The sequence below is a fragment of the Vulpes vulpes genome, chromosome 16 (genome assembly GCF_048418805.1).
Source record: "Vulpes vulpes isolate BD-2025 chromosome 16, VulVul3, whole genome shotgun sequence".
NCBI lineage: Eukaryota > Metazoa > Chordata > Mammalia > Carnivora > Canidae > Vulpes > Vulpes vulpes.
Window position 1 is genome coordinate 5,714,633 of NC_132795.1, and position 23,649 is coordinate 5,738,281.

General features: G+C 49.7%; 1 protein-coding gene across 2 annotated transcripts; it reads right to left on the reverse strand.

Moving 5' to 3' along the window:
• Positions 1 to 105: 105 nt before the first annotated feature.
• On the reverse strand, positions 106 to 22,228 carry PLCD4 (phospholipase C delta 4). Of its 2 annotated transcripts, none has more exons than XM_072742945.1 (16): positions 21,944 to 22,228; positions 17,730 to 17,773; positions 17,427 to 17,585; positions 16,072 to 16,300; positions 14,226 to 14,346; positions 13,412 to 13,643; positions 8,827 to 9,028; positions 7,446 to 7,590; positions 6,677 to 6,829; positions 4,359 to 4,550; positions 2,905 to 3,061; positions 2,459 to 2,575; positions 2,053 to 2,225; positions 1,361 to 1,496; positions 885 to 1,034; positions 106 to 806 (listed from the first exon to the last, which is right to left on the reverse strand). In XM_072742945.1, exons 2-16 carry the CDS (start codon positions 17,749 to 17,751, stop codon positions 700 to 702), a joined length of 2,295 nt encoding a protein of 764 aa, XP_072599046.1. In that variant the 5' UTR covers positions 17,752 to 17,773; positions 21,944 to 22,228; the 3' UTR covers positions 106 to 699. The 2 variants fall into 2 exon arrangements, with proteins under 2 accessions (XP_072599046.1, XP_025857942.1); XM_026002157.2 differs by having other exon boundaries at positions 14,226 to 14,355.
• Between the last annotated feature and the right edge of the window lie 1,421 nt (positions 22,229 to 23,649).

Sequence of the window (23,649 nt, forward strand, 5' to 3'; positions counted from 1 at the left end):
CCTGGAAACCTCTTATTTTTCTGCCCTTTCCCTGCCCTCCCCAAATGTCCCCCAACCTTCATACCTCCTCCTCTGGCCCAACAATGACAGACCATACTCCAGCCAAACTGGGGAGAAAAGTTATATTTATACAGGTGGGGCCAGGGCAGAGCAGTCCAGTGGGGACTCAGGGCTGTTCTCTTGAGTCACAGTATAGCCTTGGGGTCAGGTCTCCTTCCCCAGCTTTTGCCTGGGGAGCTTTGAGGCTCGATTTATCTTTCCCTTGGCTCTGGGCTTTGAGGGGGTCAGGGTGGAGGGGATGATGTCTCTATGTTCCTTGCTCCAAGCCCTTCTCTAGGCCTCTAGCTGCAGCCAGCCTTTGAGCCAGGATGAGAGAGATTAGTCCTAGATTTAGGTATGGGATTGAGCCTATGGCAAGAGGAAGAAAGGAAGTCCAGTGTCGAGTATGCAGAGGAAGGAGCAGAAAAGATACCACAGACTTGCAAAAACAAAGAAAGGGGGGGAGAGAGAGAGAGAGAGAGAGAGAGAGTGAAAAATCAGGTCCTAGATTTGCCTGTTAAGGGTGAGGTCATATTGTGCTCAGGAATGCGCAATCCCAAACTTGGTTTTTACCACCTGTGTTTGCTTTCTGGAGCATCCTTCTGGGTTTTTCTTACTATCTCAAGCCAGCACACCCACCCTTCCCACGAAGTGCCCACCTTAGCATTCATCCCCCTCCAGCCCTTCCCGGATGTTGATATGCACGAAAATGGAAGCTGGGTGGAGGCTGGTGCCGTCCTTGGAGAGCAGGTGTATGTGGCGGTAGCCTGGAGGGGGATGGGAGGAGTGCGTTAGGCGGGCAGCCGGAGCTGGGGTGTCGGCCAGGGGATGAAGGACTGGCCCACCTTGCTGCATGCAGGTCCAAGGTAGTGTGTACTGCCCGATAAAATCATTTCGGGATTTCCAGTTGTAATCCTTGACCACGAAACGCAGCAGGGCCAGTTCAGGCACCAGGACCCGGAAGCATAGTGTCTGCCCCCAGTACGGATTAAAACCTGGGGTGGGACCAAAGGGAGAGACACTGTTGGCTGCTTTAGGCACATCCTGGGTAGCTTTCCTTGTGTTCTCAAGATTTTCACAGTGATCAGCATTTTACAAGTAAGGGAACTGAGGTCCAGGGTGGGTGGGTAAGCAACGTGCCCAGGTCACTGGAGCTCGGAACTAAGGGGCCCAGATCCACAGCCAAGCCGTCCAAGCCCTGACCCTTTGTCCTGTTCCACACTGCCTCCCGTGGTGGCGGGTCAGGGGTGGGGACAGAGACTGTGCTCCAGGGAGGGCAGCGTGGTAGGGAGACTGCACCCCTGTCACCACCCGGCCTCACCGTTGTTCTCCACGTAGCTGGTCTCTTGCCGGGTTGTGTCCGGGCGGACGCCAAAGATCTCTACTCTCACCAGTGGATCCACAATGGACCGCTCTTTAGACATGTCCTCCTTGGGGAGTTGCTGCCCACTGATCACCTGCAAGCAGGACTCTGGGTCCTCACCAGCTCCTGTTCAGCCCAGCCCCCCTCCAGCTCGCTCTTACCCCCACCCCTGCCCCCGCCCCAGGGGGAGGAGGGGGTACATAAGGCCTGGCGCTATAGCTTCGGGGTTTGGGTAATATATTCTCTTCTAGTAAACTATCTGCAATTTAAAATGCATCGGAGTAGAAATTTAACAAGGTTTGAAAGCAGGTATGTTCTGCGAGCCCTTTCCAGCACTGACTTCTGCCCCGGACATTGCCGTAGGTACTTTAGACTCAAGATCCCCACACCTCAGTGATGTGGGCAGTATCGTAGCTCCCATTTTGCAGGTGAGGAGCGTGAGGTTAAGCAACTTGCCCAGAGTTGCACAGCTAGTGAATGGGTTTGAGCCTAGGCAGCTGGCTCCCAAATCCACGCTGTTGCAGTCAGGCTATCCCGCCTCGTGAGGGTTTCTCCGCCCATTACTTTCCTGTCTGGCCCAGCCTCCTCTTTCCTCGACTTCTATCCTGGCCACCCTGGGTTCTTCCCCGCGGTTTCTCTCTCCCCGGTACCTGGATGAGGAGTGTCTGGGCTCTGAAAGGGCTGACGGGCCTCTCAGGGTGGAAGGAACTCTGGGCATCGCGCAGGAAGTCTGGCTTCAGCACATAGCCGCAGCCACCGTTCTGGCGGAAGAGCCCGTCACAGATGTCCATCTCCAGCCCCGCGGTCTGCACGTTCATGGCCACTGAGGACCCCAGGAGAAAGGAAGGCAACGATACATTTCAGGAGCCATCTAGCCCTCTTGGGGAAGTAAGGACACGTACTGGGTATAACGGCCTGCTGGGAACACCGCCATAGATTGCAGCTTCCTTAGCCTAGCACACTTTGAGCAGCCCCTGGCTGTAGTGCCGCCAGGGCGCGTAACTTCCCACCTGTTGCTCTTTGACTCCCTCCTCCCTGTCCCTGCTGCCCCCTCACCCATCTGGCAGCCTGCATTCCAGAGTTCCTGGGGGTTGTAGTTGGACGAATCCGTCCTCAGGCCACTGGGATACACACGGCTTAACTGCCAGGCGTTGTGCTGCACGAACTCATTGCCTGTAAAAGGTATAGTAGGGAGATGGCCATGGGGTGGATTCTCCCACTTCCCACCTACCCACTTCACTCTCGCCCCAGCATCTCCAGAGGCCGGCTCCAGAAAGCTGCACTGTGCCTCTGTTCCATCCTGACCATCTCCCCAGCTGTCCTCCGCCTGGAGCCTTGAGCCCACTCCTCGGAGCTCCTGTCCCTATATGTGCTCTGAGGCACTGCTTAGCTCCCTCACCCCTCCTTGGCCCCTTTGCCCTCTTTCTTGGGACTCTTCTGCCTGCCAGTTGCCTGAACCTACCCCTCCCAGCTCCCTCCCTGGCCCTCCCTTTGGTCCTGACCAGCCTCCTTGATGAGGCTCTTGGCCTTGGTTTCAGAGAAAGATGATGTCTCATAGAAGCGGTAGTGCTCCCTCGAATGAGTGAAGCTGTGGAATGAGACCGACTTCAAGTAGACAACCAGGGCAGAGAGGGATGGGCACAAGATGGGTTTGGATCTCTGGAAAAGGAGAAAATAGAGAGGAAGATGGATTTGAAGCCATCTGAGAGGGAAAGAGCCAACGGCCAGGATCTGAATTTCCCAACCCGACCTAAGCCTCGGCCCGCTGCCTCCCCTTTGCATTCTCCCTCCTGCCTCACCTGCTTGGGAAAGAGGAGGGACTTAGGCTTGGAAAAAGGAGCCTGAACCATAACCTCACAACAGGTAGGCGTACAAAACAGCGGACACATCACAACCTGGGGATGGGAATGGGAATAAAGGCAGTCTACGTATCCTGATGGCTCAGTTTCCAGCCTCTGCTCTACTGTACTTTTTGGGTAACAGGTTTTTTCATGATTATTGGTAAGCAGAGAGGTGTCATCCCCTACCTCTTGTCTTTTAAAACAAATTAATAATACTATTAATTTTGGTCAAAATGTACACAAACCCAGACAAATAATGTTGAGGTGTGCAAATGGCCGTGGAAGTCACACCGGAAGGATGTGAGGCTCCCAGAGTGATACATTTACATTTATCTCCTGAATTCCCATTTCCTTCCCTGGACACGGTAGCAGGTTAGACACCAGAGCCCCAGAGGGGACAGGATAAGCTAGAAGTTAGTCAGCTAAGTCAAGGATGTGCACAAGAAGGAGAAAGGCAGACTTCTAACCAGGACTTTTGGCAGTCCCACCAACAGCACAGCACCCCTTCCCGGCAGGGAGATGGGTCACTTTAGCGCAGCCTCCTTAGAGTCTTCACGTTCCTCAACTCTTTCTGCTTCTCCTTTTGGGCTATTTCTGGCCCCTTCTCAGACTCACCTTTTCCAAGAAACTTCCTCTAAGCCCATTTTAGATGAGGTCACAGCAGTCACTCCAGTAAGCTCTACTTGCCCAATGCAGCAGGCAGGGCACCCTCTCACTCACACAGACACACCACGGTGGTTTTCAAACTGGCCTTTTAAGGGACCGAGAAGTACAAAGATGTCTCAGGAAGCAACGGGGGATGCAGGAGAGAGCCAAATGGGTACTTCAACTAGGATGGCTCTGCAGTTACCTGTTTTGTACACAGAGCTCCCATATGAGATTTCATTCAAAAACGATTTCATGGCCCAAAGAAGTTGGAAAACCACCGCAATCTATCTATCTAGGACAATAGATGGTGATGCCATGCATTCATCCTTACACACTTTTTATTGGGGGCAAGGGGCATTTTGCTCCTTGGCCCCCTACCCTGCTTGGCTCTAGTCTCTCCACATGTGAACTCAGCTTATGGTACAGACCAACCATGCTAGAGTGGAAAGATTGCTCTCCTGGCCCACCTTCTCCTTCTTTTTGTCCTTACTACGTGGACTCAACTCCTGGGGCTCAGACTCCAACTGGGCCTCTGGCTCTGGGTCAGCCTCCTGCTCCCCCTCCAGTTCAGATTCTAGCTCTTCCTCTTCCTCTTCCTCAAGATCCTCCTCAAGTGTCCTTAACTTCTTCCCCTTCACCAGGATCTTCCTCCGAAGCTCCTGGGGACAGAAATGAAGGGGCTTGTTTACCAGTCTGCTCTGGGACCCTCCTGGGGGCCATGCAGCTCCCACTGCTCTCATGGGACCACCTCAAACGAAGAGGAAGTGAGTGGCCAGAGGTCTCCCCTGGGCAGCTGCTTCATGCATGCACCAGGGATTCCCCGTTAGGCCAACTTGTCACATCTCTGTCCATTTGGAAAACAATACAAAACAAAATACCTCACCTGACACATAGAAATTCCTCCCAGATTAAAGATTTCCATGCAAATATAAAGAATATGAGTATTAGAAGAAAATAGAGAATCTTCTTGAGTGATCTTAAAGTGGGAAAACCATTAGAAACAGGAGATGAGTGCGTGGGTGGCTCAGTTGGTTAAGTGTCTGACTCTTGGTTTCAGCTCAGGTCATGATCTCGGGTCCTGGGATAGAGGCCCATGTCAGGCTCTGCGCTGGCGAGGAGTCTGCTTGAGATTCTCTCCCTCTCCCTCTGCCCCTTCCTGCCTCCTCTCTCTCAAAAAAAAAAAGAAAGAAAGAAAGAAAAAAGGAAGGAAGGAAGGAAGGAAGGAAGGAAGGAAGGAAGGAAGGAAGGAAGGAAGGAAGGAAGGAAGGAAAATAAAACAAGCCTGAGATGAAAACTCAGAAGACGGGCAGCCCAGGTGGCTCAGCGGTTTAGTGCTGCCTTCAGCCCAGGTTGTGGTCCTGGAGTCCTGGGATCAAGTCCCATGTCTGGCTCCCTGCATGGAGCCTGCTTCTCCCTCTGCCTGGGTCTCTGCCCCTCTCTCTCTCTCTCTCTCTCTCTCTCTCTCTGTGTGTCTCTCATAAATAAATAAATAAAATCTTAAGAACAAAAAAGAAAACTCAGAAGACATAAAAAGGACTCGCAGATTTGACTACATAAAGCTTAAAATCCTCTATGGGGCAGAAGATGCTGTAAGACAAAAGCAAATACTACAGAAATTTCCCAAAGCATCAATATCTTTAACATTTAAAAATTTGTTCTATACCAAGAAAGATTATAAACCCCAATAAAAGTGGGTAAATAATATCAATTAATTCTAAAGAAGAAAATATAGACTTCTTTTTGAAAAAATTAACTTTTTTTTTTCACATTTGCCACTATGAATCATCTTCTTACTGGAGTTATTTGTGGCCATTCTTTTACACTGTTGGTCAGAGAGCAGTTTGGGATTGTTTTTTCCCAGAGGGTAACTTGGCAATAATAATCAAAATATCAACATGCAAACTCTTCAACCCAGCAATTTACTTCTAGGAATCCATCTCAAAGAAAAAGTAAATGGGGCGCCTGGGTGGCTCAATCAGTTAAGCACCCGACTCTTGATTTCAGCTCAGGTCATGATCTCAGGGTCATGTCATGGGATCAAGGCCCATGTTGGGCTCCTTGCTCAGTGAGGAGTCTGTTTGAAATTCTCTCTGTCCCTCCCCTCCCCCCCCCCCACACCTTGCCCCCCCATTCTCTTTCTCTCTCAAATAAATAACTAAATCTTAAAAAAAAAAAAATAGAGCAAAGAGACAAAGCTGTATGTACAAGTGAAAAATTACCAGCAACCAGAATGTTTACCACTTATTGGTTGAATAAATAATGGTTCATAACAGAAAATGGAATACCACAGAGCCATTAAAAAGAAAACAATTATACATGAAAAGACATCCATGATATATATTACATGTGAGATATAAAAGATATAGAAAGTACCCCCATGTGTTTTTAAAAGTATAAATATATATACACATATATGTTTGTATAAGCATTTACAAAAATCTATTGACAGCTGTTGGGGAGAGGTTGAGATTATGGTCGGGGATTTCCCTTTCTCTATATTGTTTCTTTGGTCTACAACAGTTATGAACTATCAGGGAACAAAATCAAGATATTTATACTGAAAAAAAGAAATAAGTAAATAATTGATTTAAAATTCAGAAAACTACAAACAGTTGTGCATTCAATTGGATTTTTAAAAAATTAAAGTTGTCTTCAAGGATATTAAAGAGCAAGATGGTCCCAATAAGAGTGAGACAAGGGAACAGGAGGGACATGGAAGAAGGAGCCAAGGTAGGGAGGCTACGGAAGCCACCGTAGAGCCAGGGCTGGGGGAACAGGTGCATACCTCAGGTGAGGGCAGCTGAGTGGGCAGCAGCCCGTCCAAGGTGGTGCTCAGCAGCTGCTCCCCCAAGATCTCGGTCAGATGGCATGCCATGACCTGCTGCTGCTCCCAGCTGCAGTGGTTCTCCAGGGACAAGATGACTGGGTAGTCGGATGTCTGATGGGGAAGGGAGGGAACACTAGAGCCAGAGTTCTAAAGCATGCAACCTCCTTGCTTCTCCAGACCTTCCCTGGTGACTCACTCAGCTGAGTACCCTGATTGCTAAACCCCTGTGGCCCTACTCTGGGTGTCAAGGAGGTCTTGCTGGGTCTGGGACCCCCCTCACATCTAAAAGTCACTGTTGAGATCCCAAATCTCAGACCTATACCAGGCGTGACCCAGCTTCCTCTGGGACCTTTGAGTTTTTAGGCTCATACTGGGAAAGTGAGGCCATTCCCCTGATTATGTGTTCATGTTACACTCTCACCTCCAGACTCCTCTCGTCCTCCCAGCGCTACCCACCCCTTTCTCTGTCTCCTTAGGCACCCTCTCTGAGATGGGTGACAATTGCTAGAAGCCATAGTTACTGATCTCTAGCAATTACCTCTAGGACTACTCACCCTTATTCACAATCTCTTACTATTTAACTGATGCTTCACAGTTAAAACTCTTTTACATCTGTGCCATTTGATATAAAGCCCCCTGCATCCATCTACTTTCCCCAGATCCAGAGCCAGCCACTCTTCCCTCAGATCATCTTCCCTCACCAGTATGCCCATCCCAGGACTCCTACCTGGAAGGCATACTGTGCTACAGTGGCCACGACATCTTTGAATGGGATGCGGGAAGTCAGGGTGTGTCCATGGTAAACAATAGGTTCCCCGCTAGGTCCATCCCATATATCCACCTCCACGCAGCGGCACCCCCTCTTCAGGGCCCTGCAAGAACCCCAAGCACCCAGGGACACAGAGGTCAAGGTCTTATCTTCCATCTAGGGACCCTCTCCCCACCCTGGAGAGAACAGTGCTCACTGACACTTCAAGCTACATCTCCGTGGACCCTTCTCTGTCCACTGGATACTGCTACGGCTCACACTACCTCCACCCCCCATCCTTCCCAACTCACAGTCTTCCTTCAGCAAGTCATTACATACTGCCTCATGATGCTCCTGGTGTTCTGGTTGTATAGCATTCTGCGACACCTGAGTTAATCGAACTCTCAGTAATTTTGTTTATTTGTTTTTAAAGTAAGTTCTATGCCCAGCGTGGGGCTTGAACTCATGATCCTAAGATCAAGAGTTGCATGTGCTACTGACTGAGCCAGCCAGGCGCCCCTCAAACTCTCAGTAAATTTACACTTTATTTTCTCTACTAGACTTCCTAGGGCAGAAACAATATGTTCCACTCATCTTTGTATACCCTGAAGCTACTAGTTTAGTTGCTGGCACTACAAAGATATCTTGACTCTTCAATCGAACCCATGATTAGCAGATACCACTTATGAGCTATTAACACATGGATTATCTCATTTAATCCTCACAACTCAGAATAGGCATTGTTATCACCTCTATTTCAGTGATGGGGAAACTGAGGCACAGAGAGGTTAAATACTTAGCACCAGAGCACCAAGGAAGAGAACTAGGATTTGGCCTCAAGGAACCTAACTTCTATGCTGTACTGCCTTCCATGTAACATTTAGTTTACTTATTTGTTCAAGATAATTCTGAGTTCTGAGAGAGTTCCATAGCCCATAAAAGGGAGAGAAGTGGGGATCCCTGGGTGGCGCAGCGGTTTGGCGCCTGCCTTTGGCCCAGGGCGCGATCCTGGAGATCCAGGATCGAATCCCACGTTGGGCTCCCGGTGCATGGAGCCTGCTGCTTCTCCCTCTGCCTATGTCTCTGCCTCTCTCTCTCTCTCTCTCTCTCTCTCTCTCTGTGTGTGTGTGTGTGTGACTATCATAAAAAAAGAAAAAAAAGGGAGAGAAGTCCCATTCATCTGTAGAGTTTCAATGCTACTCTCCTGTCAGTCTTCAGTGTCTCCTCCAAGTCTCTCAGGTACCCAGGAATCCTCAGCCCCAAGCCCCCCACGACGTCTTTTCAACCCCTGTTATCCACGGATAGCACAGATGGCCCCTTCTCCTGAGCTGCAGCCCTTCCCCCTTCCTTCCCACTGCACCGTATATATCCCTCGACGCTGCTCTGGCCATAAAGCTGGTCCCCCACGAGGTAAGTGTTGTGAGAGGAGTTGATGTAGTAGTTGTTCAGGGGTTGAGTCATATCCTGGTAGATGGGGAGGCAGGTCGGCTTGAAGATATCTCCGTCCTTTGAGCAGAGGTAGCTGAGGAAGCCATCCATGCTCAGCACATGTCGCAATTTACCTAAGGTGTGGCGGGGAAGGCTAAGGTAAGAAGCTGGGCGTGAGAGCATCCCAGCACACCTCGAGCCCGTCCTTCACCTCACCCCCCTGCAGGGTCCTACCTTTCAGATGGCGTCCGCTCTCAGCCTCCAGATCCCAAATGTGCCCTACCCACTGTCATTTCAATCATCTCCACCCTCACAGACAGTTAAAGCTACGAGGAGAATCATTAAGGTCATTCCAGTCCAGTGCTACCCAACAGAACTTTCTTCAATGATGGAAATGTTCTGTTCTATGCTGTCCAGTGCGGTAGCCTCCAGACACATACGGCTACTGAACCCTTGAGATGTGGCTGTGTGACCGAAGAACTGAATTTAACATTTTTATTTTAGTTAATTAATATTTTACGGCTTTTATTTGTTCATTCATTTAAGTAACCTCTATGCCCAGTGTAGGGCTAAAACTCATGATCCCGAGATCAAGAGTCATGCTCTTTCAACTGAGACTGCCAGGCACCCCAATTTTTATTTTTTATTTTATTTTTTTAAAGACTGTATTTATTTTAGAGAGAAAGAGCACATGCTCACATGTTCAGGAGCAGGGGGAGGGCAGGGGAAGAGGGAGAGAAAGAATGCCAAGCGGACTCCATGCTGAGCACAGAGCCGGGCCCCTGAGGCTCAGGCTCGACCCCACAAACCAGAGATTATGACCTGAGCCAAAATCAAGAGTCAGAGTCTTAACCAACTGAGCCACTCGGGTGTCCTGTTAAATTTAAATTGAAATAGTCACACTGGGCTGGCACTGGGGTGGCATAGTTGGTTGATCACCCACCCTTGGTTCTGGCTCAGATCATGATCTCAGGGTCTGGTCGAGCCCTGGGTTGGGCCGTGTGTGCTCTCCACACAGCGTGGAGTCTGCTTGTCCCTCTCCCTCCACTTTAGCTCCTCCCCCTCAATCGCTTGAGTGCCTGCTCTCTCTCTCTCTCTCTCTCTCTCTCTCTCTCTCTTAAATAAGTAAATAAAACTCTTTAAACAAAAACCTTAAAAAAGGGGCAGCCTGGGTGGCTCAGCGGTTTAGCGCCACCTTCAGCCCAGGGCATGATCCTGGAGACCCGGGATCGAGTCCCACATCAGGCTTCCTGCATGGAGCCTGCTTCTCCCTCTGCCTGTGTCTCTGCCTGCCTTTCTCTCTGTGTGTCTCATGAATAAATAAATAAATAATCTTTAAAAAAAGCTTTAAAAAAAAGTCACACAGAGCTCATTTGTTACCAAATTGGACAGCATAGTATTTAGTGTAAAGGGTTAATTTTATATATGGGGAAACTGAGGCCCAGAGAGAAACAAAGTCAAAGACTTGCTAGTGACATGACCAAGGTGCCTGTGTTTTATTCCCTGGGCTATGGCTGCTGCCAACTGTGACCTGAGGGTTTCTTCCTACCTACAATCAACTCCCATGTGGTGTTTCGAAGAGTATTTGCCCAATACACCCTTGGACTGCACTCTCTCTGAGGGCAGGGCCCTGTCACTCCTGCCATAGCCCTCACCCATCTCAGCATGGGCTTCATGCAATACCAACAACGACAGTGAATACTGAGCACTTGCTCTCTGCCCAGGGCGTCCCATGCAGCACCTCAATGCTCTCACCGACATGATGAAGTAGATCTTATATAATCTGCCCTGAGAGCTTAGGTAACAGGGAGGAGCTGGGATGTGAACACAGGCAGCAGGTGTCTGGGCCACGGCCATCCCACTGTGCTGTGCAGTCTCACCGAGGGGAGCACTGCCGCAGGGGACTCCTTTGGGAGAAACAACAACTTGACCCCAAGGCCCAGCTTTGTAGCTCCAGCTCTGACAAAGCCTCCAGATGGTGGAGAGTGTCAGGAAGTCAGGCAGGAAGTTTTGTCCTTGACACTAATAACCTAAATTGGGACAGTAAAGCCACAGTTGCCAGATACTTTCCATGTGCGTCATTTCGTTTGATCACCAATTATTTTACAAATAAGAAAATCAAGTCTCAGATAGGCTAAGCGGCTTGCCCAGCGTTACTCAGTAAGAAGCACACTGGGGCCTTGAGCCCTGGTCTCCTGGCGGATGCTGCGCTCTGCAGCCAGAGTAGAGTAGCTGACAGCTGAGCGCAGGAAAGGGGACAGCACCCAGAGGGGCTGGGGGTAGAATTAATGTCACTGATGTCTACTGGACCCTCCACTGGAAATAGAAGATCTGATTTCTTAACCCTTGTGCATTCTTCTATTTACTCTTCTGAGACGATTGCTTTATACCCCCTTTTCTTCTCTGAGCACAGACATGTATCTGGAATCAGTGATTCTGGCCCTTTCCTTGTCTGTTTGACTCGAAGTTCCATGAGTGCAATGTCCTTGTTGGACCTCCTGCTGCATCTCTGGGGCTGGGCGCTGGCTGCAGGTCCTGGCCCATTCCAGGGGCTCAGGAAGCATTAGCTGCAGGAGTGAGCGAGTGAATGAATGAAAGGAGTGGCAGTTGAGATCCATGAAACGTGCATCCCTTGGCCAGCTCTCATTCATCTCATCTTTCTCTCTCTTTTTAAAGATTTTATTTATTCATTAGAGAGAGAGAGCATGCACAAGCACACAAGTGCAAAAGCAGGGGGGAGGGGCTGGGAGAGAGAGAAGCAGACTCCCCCCCCCCGCCCCTGAGCCTGATGCAGGGCTTAATCCCAGGACCCTGGGATCATGACCCGAGTTGAAGGCAGAGGCAGATGCTTAATTGACTGAGCCACCCATGTGCCCCTCATGCATCTCATGTCTAATCCTCATGCTCCACAGAGGTACTAAGGGTCAGGTGACCCGTGTTTGAATCTCATTCCTCCTCTCATTAGCCACTGGCTTTGACCAAGTCATTTGATCTTTCTGAACCCTAGTTTTCCTCTTTTGCACAAATGACTTAATAATACAAACCACTTCACCGGGTCATTGGAAGGATGAGAAGAGAAAAAGCAAGTAGAGATGTTAGCACATTATGAGATACTTAGCCCAGGCCGAATAAGGATTATGCTTTTGATTTACAAGGTTGTAGTGAGGCTAGATCAAGTAAGTGCTGTGGAAGTGCCTTGTAAATCATTTATTATTAATGTAAATCCCTCGTATTCTGAAGGAAATGGAGGGCAGGAAAGTGTCTAGCGAAGGGGCAAGGAGAAAGTTCTGAGGACAGAGAGGGCATATTTGAGCTGTGCTTGCTAAAAGTTAGATGACTGGCCTCTTCATCATCCCCCTCAGCCAGGGGCTGACTAGCTTCCTGGCCAGGGGCTTAGTAATTCAAGAACCACTTGGAGAATCTGGAGAAAGTCCAGGAAAGGACAGGGAGCCTGCATTCAAAGAGGCAGCAGGAGCGTGTGGGTGGCTCAGTGGGTTAAGCATCTGCCTTTGGCTTAGGTCATGATCTCAGGGTCCCGGGTTCCAGCCCCACATTGGGCTCCCTGCTCAACGGGGAGCCTGCTTCTCCCTTTCCCTCTGCCTCTCTCCCTAGGCTGTGCTCTCTCTCTAGCTCACTCTCTCTTTCAAATAAATAAAAGGATTTTTAAAAAAGATTTTATTTATTTATTCATGAGAGACACAGAGAGAGAGGCAGAGACACAGGCAGAGGGAGGAGCAGGCTCCATGCAGGGAGCCCCATGCAGGACTCGATTCCGGGTCTCTAGGATCACGCCCTGGGCTGAAGGTGGCGCTAAACCACCGAGCCACCCGGGCTGCCCCTCAAATAAATAAAAGCTTTAAAAAATAAATAAATAAATAAAATCTTAAAAAAAAATTAAAGAGGCAGCAAATAGGAACCATGAAGGGAGCTGGAAGAAAAGGAATCCTGCACTAAAGGAGAAGAAGCAAAAGGGAGAGGATCAAGGAGCTTCCTTTCCCCAGTGGGACAAACGCTGAGATCAGTACAAACTTATTCTCAAAGTGAAGCATGAGCATGGTGGAGGAAAGGGGACTTAATGGGATGTTCTTCGTCCTAAGAGATCTAGGGTTATGGAGGAGACTCCTGTCTTATCTGGATAGCAAAGGGCTGCTCTCCTTCCCAGGCAGTGGTTGAATGAGATGAAAATGATTGTGCAGGGGCTGGGGTGGGGGTAGACTCAGCCTTCCCTGAGTTTGGCAGTAGGCGGCTTATCTCTGGGTCTTTCTTTCTTTTTTTTTTTTTTTTTTAAGATTTTATTTATTTATTCATAGAGACAGAGAGAGAGAGAGAGAGAGGCAGAGGGAGAAGCAGGCTCCACGCAGGGAGCCCAACGTGGGACTCAATCCTGGGTCTCCAGGATCACACTCTGGGCTGCAGGCAGCGCCAAACCACTGAGCCACCGGGGCTGCCCTCTCTGGGTCTTTCTACGGTCCCCCTCCCCACCCATGTCCAGTGCCCCTCCACCCTAGCCCTCTTACCACTCTCTGAGGGCTCATAGCGGTCGATGAGTTCCAGAGCAAGGTCAGGAGCTCGTTCTCCTTCTTTCTGCTCCTCTTGGAGGAAATCCACGAATTCCAGGAGGGTCAGCTTCTGCCCATCAGCCGAAAAGTTTTCAAACAGCTCCTGTACCTCAGCACGTTTAGTCAGCGCCTTATAGAAGTCTACAAATTCTTCTCCTTCCAGGGTCCCAGAATGGGATGTGTCTGCTGTCTGAAAGTGAGGGTTTAGAGGATTGTGGAAAGTCCTTTTAAGAGCAAATGTTATATGGTTTTGACCTGTCCTGTAAGGGCAATCTCACTGACAGGTGGATACACACATATTTCCACAAAATTCCCACGGAACTCCTGACAGTTAGTGTTCACAGAAGCTGCTTCGGTATAAGTAAAAAGCAAAACTGCAGCCGTACTATTTGCTACTAGAGAAAAATTTCAATAGAAAGAGTTAAATGCCCCAAGTGCCTAAAAGGTCAAAAGATCCCTCCTCCTATTTACTCACATTCCAGTTAGAGATTTTAATCATTACTAGGCATCTGTGAAGTTCTGGCCATGGACCAAGAGGTCCTTGAGGTCTGACATAGTAACCTATGGTTGTTTACCTATATAAGATTATGAATTATCTTTCTAAGAAGACTGAAGGGTGAGAACCACGCCCTACACTTTCCATCTAGCCTGGCAGAGTGGTAGGGCAATAGGAGAGATTCAATAGAGTGATGCTTGGTAGGGCCTGGGTACCTCTGGCCAAGTGAGAACGTGGCCTTGGCTGGCTTCTGAAAATCCTTCTCCAAAGACTCACTTGGAAAAGATGGAAGGCATATTCTTGGTCCATTTCCACATTCATCAGGTGCAGTAATCGCTGGACTTCTTGGAAACTCATCCGACCATCCTGGTTCTTGTCTCCACGCTGGAACCAGTCACTCAGCCATCCAGGTGCAAGTCAAGGCAAAAGCACTGTGTCTGTGTGTGCGTGTGTGTGTGTGCAAGTTCAACCACTGACATCATCGCCCCTAGCTTTGCTGCATCGTCTCTCCTCCATGCCAATGCATTTTCCACATTAGCTTCCAGAATTATCTCCCTGAGCACTAATCTATCTTGTCTCTGCATGGCTCAGTGCCTGCAGGGCCCTCCCTGTTGCCTGCAGGAAGAAGCTCAAGTTTCTGAACCTAGATTGAAGTACACCCAGGGATCCCTGGGTGGCTCAGCGGTTGAGCGCCTGCCTTCGGCCCAGGGTGTGAGCCCCACATTGGGCTCCCTGAATGGAGCCTGCTTCTCCCTTCGTCTGTGTCTCTGCCTCTCTCTCTCTCTGTGTATCTCTCATGAATAAATAAATAAAATCTTTTTTTTAATAGTTTTTTTAAAATTTTTTTATTTATTTATGATAGTCACAGAGAGAGAGAGAGAGAGAGAGAGAGGCAGAGACACAGGCGGAGGAAGAAGCAGGCTCCATGCACCGGGAGCCTGATGTGGGATTCGATCCCGGGTCTCCAGGATCGCGCCCCGGGCCAAAGGCAGGCGCCAAACCGCTGCGCCACCCAGGGATCCCTAAATAAATAAAATCTTAAAAAAAAAAAAAGAAGTACACCCATGGTCTGGCCCCCACTCAGCCTTCTCAACACACTTGTGTCCTCCCTGTACTTTAGCCAGCCTTAGCTACCCCCGCTCTCCGTGTCCGCTCTCTCTCCTGCTCTTCAACGTCCTATCTCTGGGCCTTTACTCATGCTGTTCCTTCAGGCAGGAGAGCCTTCCCCTCCTCCTTTCTTTTTGTATTTGACAGAGAGAAAGAGAGAGAGAGAGAGAGAGAGAGAGAGAGGAGACAAGCAGGGGGAGGGGCAGAGGCAGAAGCAAGCTCCCCGCTGAGCAGGGAGTCCCATGAGGGAATCCCAGGACCCTGAGATCATGACCTGAGCCAAAGGCAGACACTTAACTGACTGAGCCACCCAGGCACTCCCCTCTCCTCCTTTCTTTATGTTCAAATTCTACTTTTCAAGGCTCAGCTCAAATGCAACTTCCTTCCTAAAGTTTTCTCAGAAATCTCTCAGCTAGAATTAACTAATTCTCCTTCCTTTGAACACCCACAAACACTTGCAGTCCTGTAACACTTCTAGGGTACTCAGATTATTTACCACAATTCCATTTTCTCCACCAACTAGAACAATGCCTGAGTCTCACTAATCTTCGAACCTCCACAGCCTGGCATGGTGCCTGATTCATTCTGCTTAATAGATGGTGAATTAATGAACAAACGAACAAATGAATAAGTGAATGACCTGGCATGGAAGGTGAATAGAGTCTAGGAAGCCTGAATGAGACAACAACACTAAGGCTGCTTCCCAGTCCTGTGGTAGTTAACAGCCCTGGGATCTTCTGTTCAGCTCTCAAGATCTTTGCCTCTCGCCACCCCTTCCACCTATCCTGAAGGGCCACATTTCTGTCCACACTCTGCCTGGCATTGTTCTTGCCATCCCTAGTCTCCATTCACACTTCCACATCTTTTGCCTCACTCTGGCCTCAGCTGCCCTTGCCCATCCCATCTGGACTCTTGGGTCTCCGTAGCCCTGCATGCCCCCACCTGTCCCTAGCCCTGCAGCATCTGGCTCCTTCAGTGACCCCTGACCCCCACTCTGGCTCCCTCTTGCTGATACTGGTCCAGCCGCTCCTGTTGGTCCATGCCGTTGACAAAGTCCATCAGATGCCAGAGCCCCCGCTTCCATACCTCGGCCTCCTCGACACTGTTGGCCACCAGGTCCAGGTTGGCGCGGCGGCCGTGGAAGATGATGGTGAAGCCCCGCTCCAGGGGGAACTCCTCTGCCAGGCTGCGCAGCAGCTCAGACTCATGGCCCTCACGTACTGTCTCCACATCAGAGATTGAGACTACCAGAGAAGGAAGAAGTGGGTCATGGAGGGAGAGGATCCATCAGATTGCAAGGGCAAAGGGCCAAGGACCCTTTGTGAAACCATAGGGAGGAGGAACCCCAACCTCCACAGGATGGATGAAGCCACCAAATACTTGGTACAGAGAGACACAGACCCCGGAATTCAGGATGCCCCATGAGCCACTGCCACTTTCATAGGCAGCATGGCAAGGGGCCTATGCTGGAAGTGACAAGACCTGGCTTTGGGCCACCAGCTGGCAGTGTGACACAGACCAAAATGACTTTGGGCCTCAGTAATCCTTGTCTGAAATAAGGGATGGTCCCATCCATGGCCTGTCCACGTCACAGGAGGACGGGCGGGGCTGACAGATGGAAATGCACCTTAAGATAAAAGCAGTTACACCAAAGTATGGTATGTCCAAGTCCAGGTCCCCTGTTCCAGGTTTGAGGGCTTCCTCTTTCGAGATGTCTAGGAAAGGGCCAGAGAAATTCATCCATCCTGCTTTCCTCAGCTGGGGGTGCTGGGGATCGTGAGCTTTGATTATGTCTCTAAAGCAGACTTTCTTGGATGTGTCCTGTGATCAATTTTTTAGAGGGATCATAAAGTGTCCGTCTGGCTGACAGGATGCACATTGTGGTGCTGCATTTATGGTATTTAAACATATTCATCATAATGGCTAATTTAGTTTCCGGTCCCATGCTAAATGCCACCGAGTCCCTGTAACCTTCTGAGCAGGTATTGTTCAATCCCCATTTTGCAGATGAGGAAACTAAAGCGTAATTGAAGCAATTTGTCCAAAGCCACTCAGCTAGAAAGTGGCAGAGCCAGGGCTTTAATCCAGGCTGTCTAATGCCTGAGATCATGCTCTCACTATGATAATAAAAAAATATAACCTAGGATTTATCGAGCCTCATTATGTGCCAGGGCTCGCCCAAGCAGCAATTGAATCCTCATAAATAGCCTTAAGAGGCAAGTACTGTTATAACTTCCATTTTGTAGGCTCAGAGGTAGACACAAGAGGGGCCGTGCAAGGACACATTGTAGACCCTGGTCCCTCCTCTGCTGGGCTCTTCAGAGTCCAATCCCCCCAGTGTGCCCACCCCTAGCTATCCACACGACTCACAGGTGGGCTTGGCATTGCCTCCTTCCTGCCGGGCATGCCAGACTGTCATGCCATCATCTTGAAGTCTGAAGTATCTTAGTTTCTTCCAGCATTTGGACCTCACCTTGCGCATCAGCATGCCCTTCTGCATCAGCAGCAGGTCTTGATTGATGGGCAACCCTGGGCCAGGAAAAGAAGGGGCTGCTGGCTGGGTGGCTGGTGGGAAGGGTGGAGGGCCTAGGAGGAGCTCCTGAACAGGGGGCCAGACTCCTCCCTGTCCCTGGGCTGTCTCCCCAAGCCCTCCTCTCCTGCTGGGGTACTCACGGCTTTGCATCAGAGACGCCATCACCAGCTGGTGCCAGAGTCACCTGGAGGAGCAAGGAGGAGACAAAGGGTCTGAGTTAATACTGGTGATCTTAGAATAACGGATCAGAGGAGGAAGAGAAGGAAACCTGATGGCCTATCATGCACCAGGTGCTTCATCTACATAGCTTTTAGCTCTTTTTACTTCTAGTTTGAGTTTGGTGACTTTGAGGCTTAGAGAGGCTAAGAACCTTGCATCAAACCATATTCAGAATTTAAAACCAAATATGTTTGATTTCAAAGGGTCTGCTGTTTCCCACAGCCATCTCCAGAGAGGACTATACCAGGGCTTCCTAATACCGCACAGTCCGCTGGGTGACCTGTGTCATGCGCCTCAGCCTCCATCTTGCTGGCTGTCCCCTTTCAGAACCTGGAATGTCTCTACATCCTAGGCTTCTCTTCCCCCGGTGGAATCACCCCAGCTTCTCTATCTTGGGAGCCCTCTCTATGTTCCCATGCAGATCACCCAGCTCCAGAGGGGCCAGGGCAGACAGGTTCTTTTGCCTCTTCCGTGACACTTAGTGCCATACTTGCTATGTAAGCCATCTTCTTCTGTCTTCACCCAGTAAAGCACATTTTTATACTCCTTGTATAAGTTACACAGTCTTAGAAATGCATTTTCAAGTTTTCTTTGCCTCTTGAGAAAGAGAACCCTCTTTAAGATCCAAGCTAATTTAGGATTTGGTTAAATTGTCTTCATAGGTAACAACACATTTTCCTTGAAAAGCACCAGAAGACTCGACAGGTAGCCACATTGATTTTAGATCCGCCCCTCTAAGAAATTCTCAACTCTTGACCAAATCATTCTGGAACTGACAAAGCGCATGAAACAAAGCTCTATGCTTTGTATAAGCAAAGGAACTGCTTAGAAATGTTGTATTTTTTAATCGAGACGTTTGAATTTTTGACAATCATGAGCATCTAAAACATGAAAAGCATCTCTAAAGCTCCATTAGAACATTGTGCAGTTCAACTCACAATGAGCTATATCTCATACATGAAAAGCAGAAGTCCACAAATGTGATGGGACTTGTCTGAGGTCACTCAGCATCTCAGTGCCCGATCTCTCTCGAGCTGGGAGAGCCTATAAAGTCATCTGGGGGTGACTAAATCTTTAGGAAAAATGTAGAGGTCACTGAAAATACAGCTCCCCTGGCTGTAGGACCTAGGGAAGGCTTTCTAGAGGAGTAGCAATATGAGGGTGCCCAGAGGGAGAGGGCAAGGCTGGGAGCCAGTCTGTACCTAAGTGGGAAAGATGACTCAAGGCAGCCCTCAGGAGAGATAGAACCCTGCGACAGTTCCAGAAATCAAAGGTTTTGCTGGCTGAGACTGAATATAGTGAGCATGGGTGAGACCAGAAGCCGCCTCTGGAGGGATGAAGGGACCCAGAATGCTTCACGAGAGGCAGAAAAGCAGCTCCGCTTTCTACAGCAGAGCTGCTTTCCTGCCTGGTGATGTAGTTTGGAATCTAAGGCTCACAAAAACCGAATGAAGACTGAAGTAACAGGTCCCCAGATGCTAGCAGAAGGGGGCTCTGATCCCATTTACCAACATCCTGCCTTATCTCCTCTTTGAATTTCAGCTCCCATGTCTGGGGCATAAGAACCATGGGATGAGGTGGATCTCCGCCCTGGGAGAAGTCAGAATTCTTTCTCCTTACTCTTGTGTCCAGGAGCTTCACAATCATGTCCTGAAACATGGGAAGCCTAAGCTCAAGTGCTGGGACACCCCTATTTTGGAACCTATCTCCTTTCAAACAAGCCTTAGAAAATTATTTTATGCTTTTTGTCAAACTCTTCCAGCCCCAGGGCTTGGCATGCTCTTCCAATCCTGCTCCTATTCCTGCCTCACTATTTTAAATCTAGATCCAGGTGACATGTGGCCATGTGAGGGCCGACTTCAACTCAGGGAGCCACAGAATGTCAGAGCTGGACTTCATTTTATAGAGAAGGGCTAGAAAGATTGGCTGAACTGCTGGAATCATTGAATGAATTAGGTGGCAAAGGTGGGACTAGAACCCTGGTTCCTTATGACCAACTCAGAGATCTCACCAAGGTTCTGCCCTTAGAAAGGGTTTTCTCTAGGGGGGCCTAGGGGGCTCAGTTGGTTGCATGTCTGACTGTTGGTTTTGGCTCAGGTCATGATCTCAGGGTCATAGGATTGACCCACGCGTTGGGCTCCGCCCTTAGCAAGGAGTCGGCTTAAGATTCTCTTTCCCTCTCCCTCTGCTCCTCCCTCTGCCCTCTCTCTCTAAAATAAATAACAAATGAATCAGAAAGAAAGAAAGAAAGAAAGAAAGAAAGAAAGAAAGAAAGAAAGAAAGAAAGAAAGAAAGAAAGGAAAGGAAAGGAAAGGAAAGGAAAGGAAAGGAAAGGAAAGGAAAGGAAAGGAAAGGAAAGGAAAGGAAAGGAAAGGAAAGGAAAATCCTTTCTTTCCAAAAGAAAACTTTTGGTAGCAGGTTAGAGCAGGGCTAATAAACCGACAAGGGATGTGGATGCTTTGTTCCCCCTACTTTGTCATTCTCTGTCCCCACATGTCCCAGTTCATAGCCTAAAGAAAATTTCTTCCCATTTGCCTCCTCTCCCCATCCCGAGGTCTTCCCTTTCCTTTCTCCCAGCTCACTCCTCTCCCCTGATCCCATTGGCCTCCCTACTTGCTCCCTGGTCAGCCTCTCTGCGCTCTCCTTTCCTTATCCTTCTCCCCGACCCCTCTCTCCCCTCACCTCTTCCTCTTTGTCCTCTAATTCCCAATAGGTCAGTTCTCGTCCCCTGTGGGGATTTTGAGCCTGGGGACCAGGAGCAAGGAGGACACTCAGGAGCACACTAGGGAGCATACCCCCTCCATTCAGTCTCCCTTCCCCCGTATCCTAGGAGACTGACTCCAAGGAACACATGGCCCAGAGAATGCAACTTAGAACCCAGGGGTTCTCTAGGTCCTGGTGTTGCACCTGGCATCTGAAGACAGGATGGGAAGGATGGTTACAGCTGATGCAGGTGTAGTGACAAGGGAAGGGACAAAGGATGGGGAGTGGGAGCAAGAGCAAGAGGTGAAGAGCAGAAGATGAAGACTGAGTAAGAGACTGGGTCTTAACTGTTCACTCCTAGATGAGAACGTGGAGATCCTCGAGGACACCTTTAGAATACAGAGAGAACAGAGACACAAAATAAGGGGGGAAGTGGTCAGGGCTGCCGAGTAAGATTTGGGCCTCAACTTACAGGTGGCTTATGTCACCTGGGGATGGGCTTTGGGAGAGTTGCCAGTAGTGCCAATGGCATTACAGTGAAATTCAGGGTGTCTCAGGTCCCTCTGGGGGGCAGGAAGGAAGAGAATCATTATGTCTACTCTCTTGTTTCTGAGCAGGATCACTGAGTGACCTCATTCATATAAAGAGGACAGAATGGTCATAGGTCATAGCCCCCAGAATGTTAGAGCTCGAAGACTCTTTTACAAGTCATCTAATCCAGAGGTTCCTGGCTGTAAGGATCTCCCTAGGTAAAATAGAGATCCTTAGCGTACACACCACCTACCCGCCACCCCCGCCAAATCTACTAGATCAGAATTTGCAAAGATGGAGCTCAGGAATGTTTATTTTCAAGAAGAGCCCCTAATACACACGCAAGCCTGGGACACCCCACATTCCCATCACAGACAGAGCAGGGAGCTGCTGTCCGAAGTCACTTAGCTAACGGTAGAGTCAGGACTAGGAGCAGGTGCTCTTCCCAGCACAGCACTAGAGCATGCCCAGAAACTGCCCCGGCCCATTAAGCAGGCTGGGAACGGATACAGAGCTCAAACCCGGGCTCTTTCTAAGGAAATCTCATAACTCTCTCAGTCCTACACTCTTGCCTGGGTCTTCGGTAACCCTCCACGTTCTGTTACTGAATCTATGCTAACATAGGGCTGCTCCAATTCTCTGTCTTTCCTTGCTAGGATGGGGCTCACTTCTGAGAGGGAGCTAAGGGGTCCCCCCCCCATGAAGGGGTGACTGCCACAGCCAGGAAGAAAACTGTCAATCAAAGGGGATGAGCTAGAGAGAACCAGGAGGATCTGATAGGGCTAAGGAGTCCAGGGTACAAGTTAATCAGGGTGGATAAGCATGTAGGGGTCAGCGGTAGGGACTGGGCAGGGGGTGCACAGCTTGGAGCAGAGGCTGCCCAGAGCCTCGGGGCCCTTACCGTGGGCAGGATAGCAGTCCTGTGGCTGTGAGCTGTGCGATGCTCTCTCCGGTGGGACGAGGGAACCCGGCCGGGCTCCTTCTCTCCTCGCTCGCTCGTTCACTCGCTCGCTGGCTGCCTCCCCTTTTCTACTGCAGTTTGCTGCTGTGACCGGGAGACTTGCAGCCAAAGGGAAGGAGTAGGGAGGGGGAGAGGTGTGAGGTCTCTCCTCGGTCCAGCCCTTCCAACTCTTAAAGGCCCAGGACATTGGTCAACGGGAGTACTGGGGGAGGGGTGGGTGGAAAAGGATTAGAAGAGGAGGAGCCTGGCTGCCCTTCGTCTTGATGCCAGCTCTCACTGACCCCAATCCTGCAGCAGCGCCCCGAGGGAAACCCAAGGAGAGTCTGAGTTGTGCGGGCGCTCCGTGAATCACTGCTTTTCAGTCCGCACGGCTTCTCCCTGCATGTTCCACAGCCGTCTTTGCCCTTATTTCATCTGGCGCCTTTCCAGGGTGTCTGTTCCACCAGCCTCGCAGGGCACTCAGTCTAGCTCTGTGGCACAGGGAAAGGAAAAGAGAAACAGGACGGGGAAGGAGAAAGATGAGAAGAGAGGGAGGGGAGGGATGATCTAAGAGGGCAGAGGGACAGGCTCGTATCTCTGTATATTTTGGGCCCTCGCTAAACACCGGAGGAACGCATACATAAGTGCATGAAGCAGTGCACTTGTTCTTCCTTTGCACGAATGCGTTCTATGAACATTTCTTCAGCCCCTCCAATGTGCAAGGACATGCGTGCGTGTTTATCAAGATGCGTGCAGAGATGACGTGGACTCGTGGTACTGTAAGAATCAACCGCAAAAAGTGGAACAGAGGATCAGAAAGACACCCAGGGGGAAAGAAAGGTGAAGCGGTTCTTGCAAGGTCAATGAACAGGCAGCTGAAATAGCGAGACTGAGGCAAGGAGACCAAGTCAAGGAGAGGAATATAGGGCATCGTAAGAGGCTTCATGATGGTCCCATACATCACACTGAGACTGAGACCCAGGGAAGTCTAGGCAACGTCCTGGGCTCACATGTCAGCAGCAGAGACAAACAGTCCCTGGCACTCCCCCAAACATTGTGAGCTGAGACCTACTTTTGCTCTGCTTTGGAAAGACTGTGGGGTACGGAGCTTTCTGGACCAGTGGACGGGAGTCAGGCCGTTGAGGGCACCGGGCACAGCCCTGGACTTGGACTTCTGTGGATCCTTTCCACTGAGATGTGTTTTGATCATAAGCATAGAAGGAACTAACTGTATGAAATGATGTGATTTTAAGTGTGCTGAGATCTAACTACCTCTCATGGCTCCCCCGAACACCCCTTGAGTGCCTAATAGTCTACCATCGGTGATTATTTATAGCTAAACCTTTAGTCCCATTAAAATAAAATCTTCCTAAGTGATTACCATAAATGTCAGGATTGTGGTGACTTCTGGGAGGAGGGAGAGTTGCGATAGGATCGGGCACATAGGGGACGCCTGGGTGGCTCAGTGGTTGAGTATCTGCCTTCAGCTCAGGGTGTGATCCTGGGGTCCAGGGATTGAGTCCTGCAACCGACTCCCCGCAGGGAGCCTGCTTCTCCCTCTGCTTGTCTCTCTTTCTCTCTCATGAATAAATAAAATCTTAGGAAATAAAAAAAGGATTGGGCACATAGCTGGCTTCTGAAATAGTTGACCAAGTTGTATTTCTAGA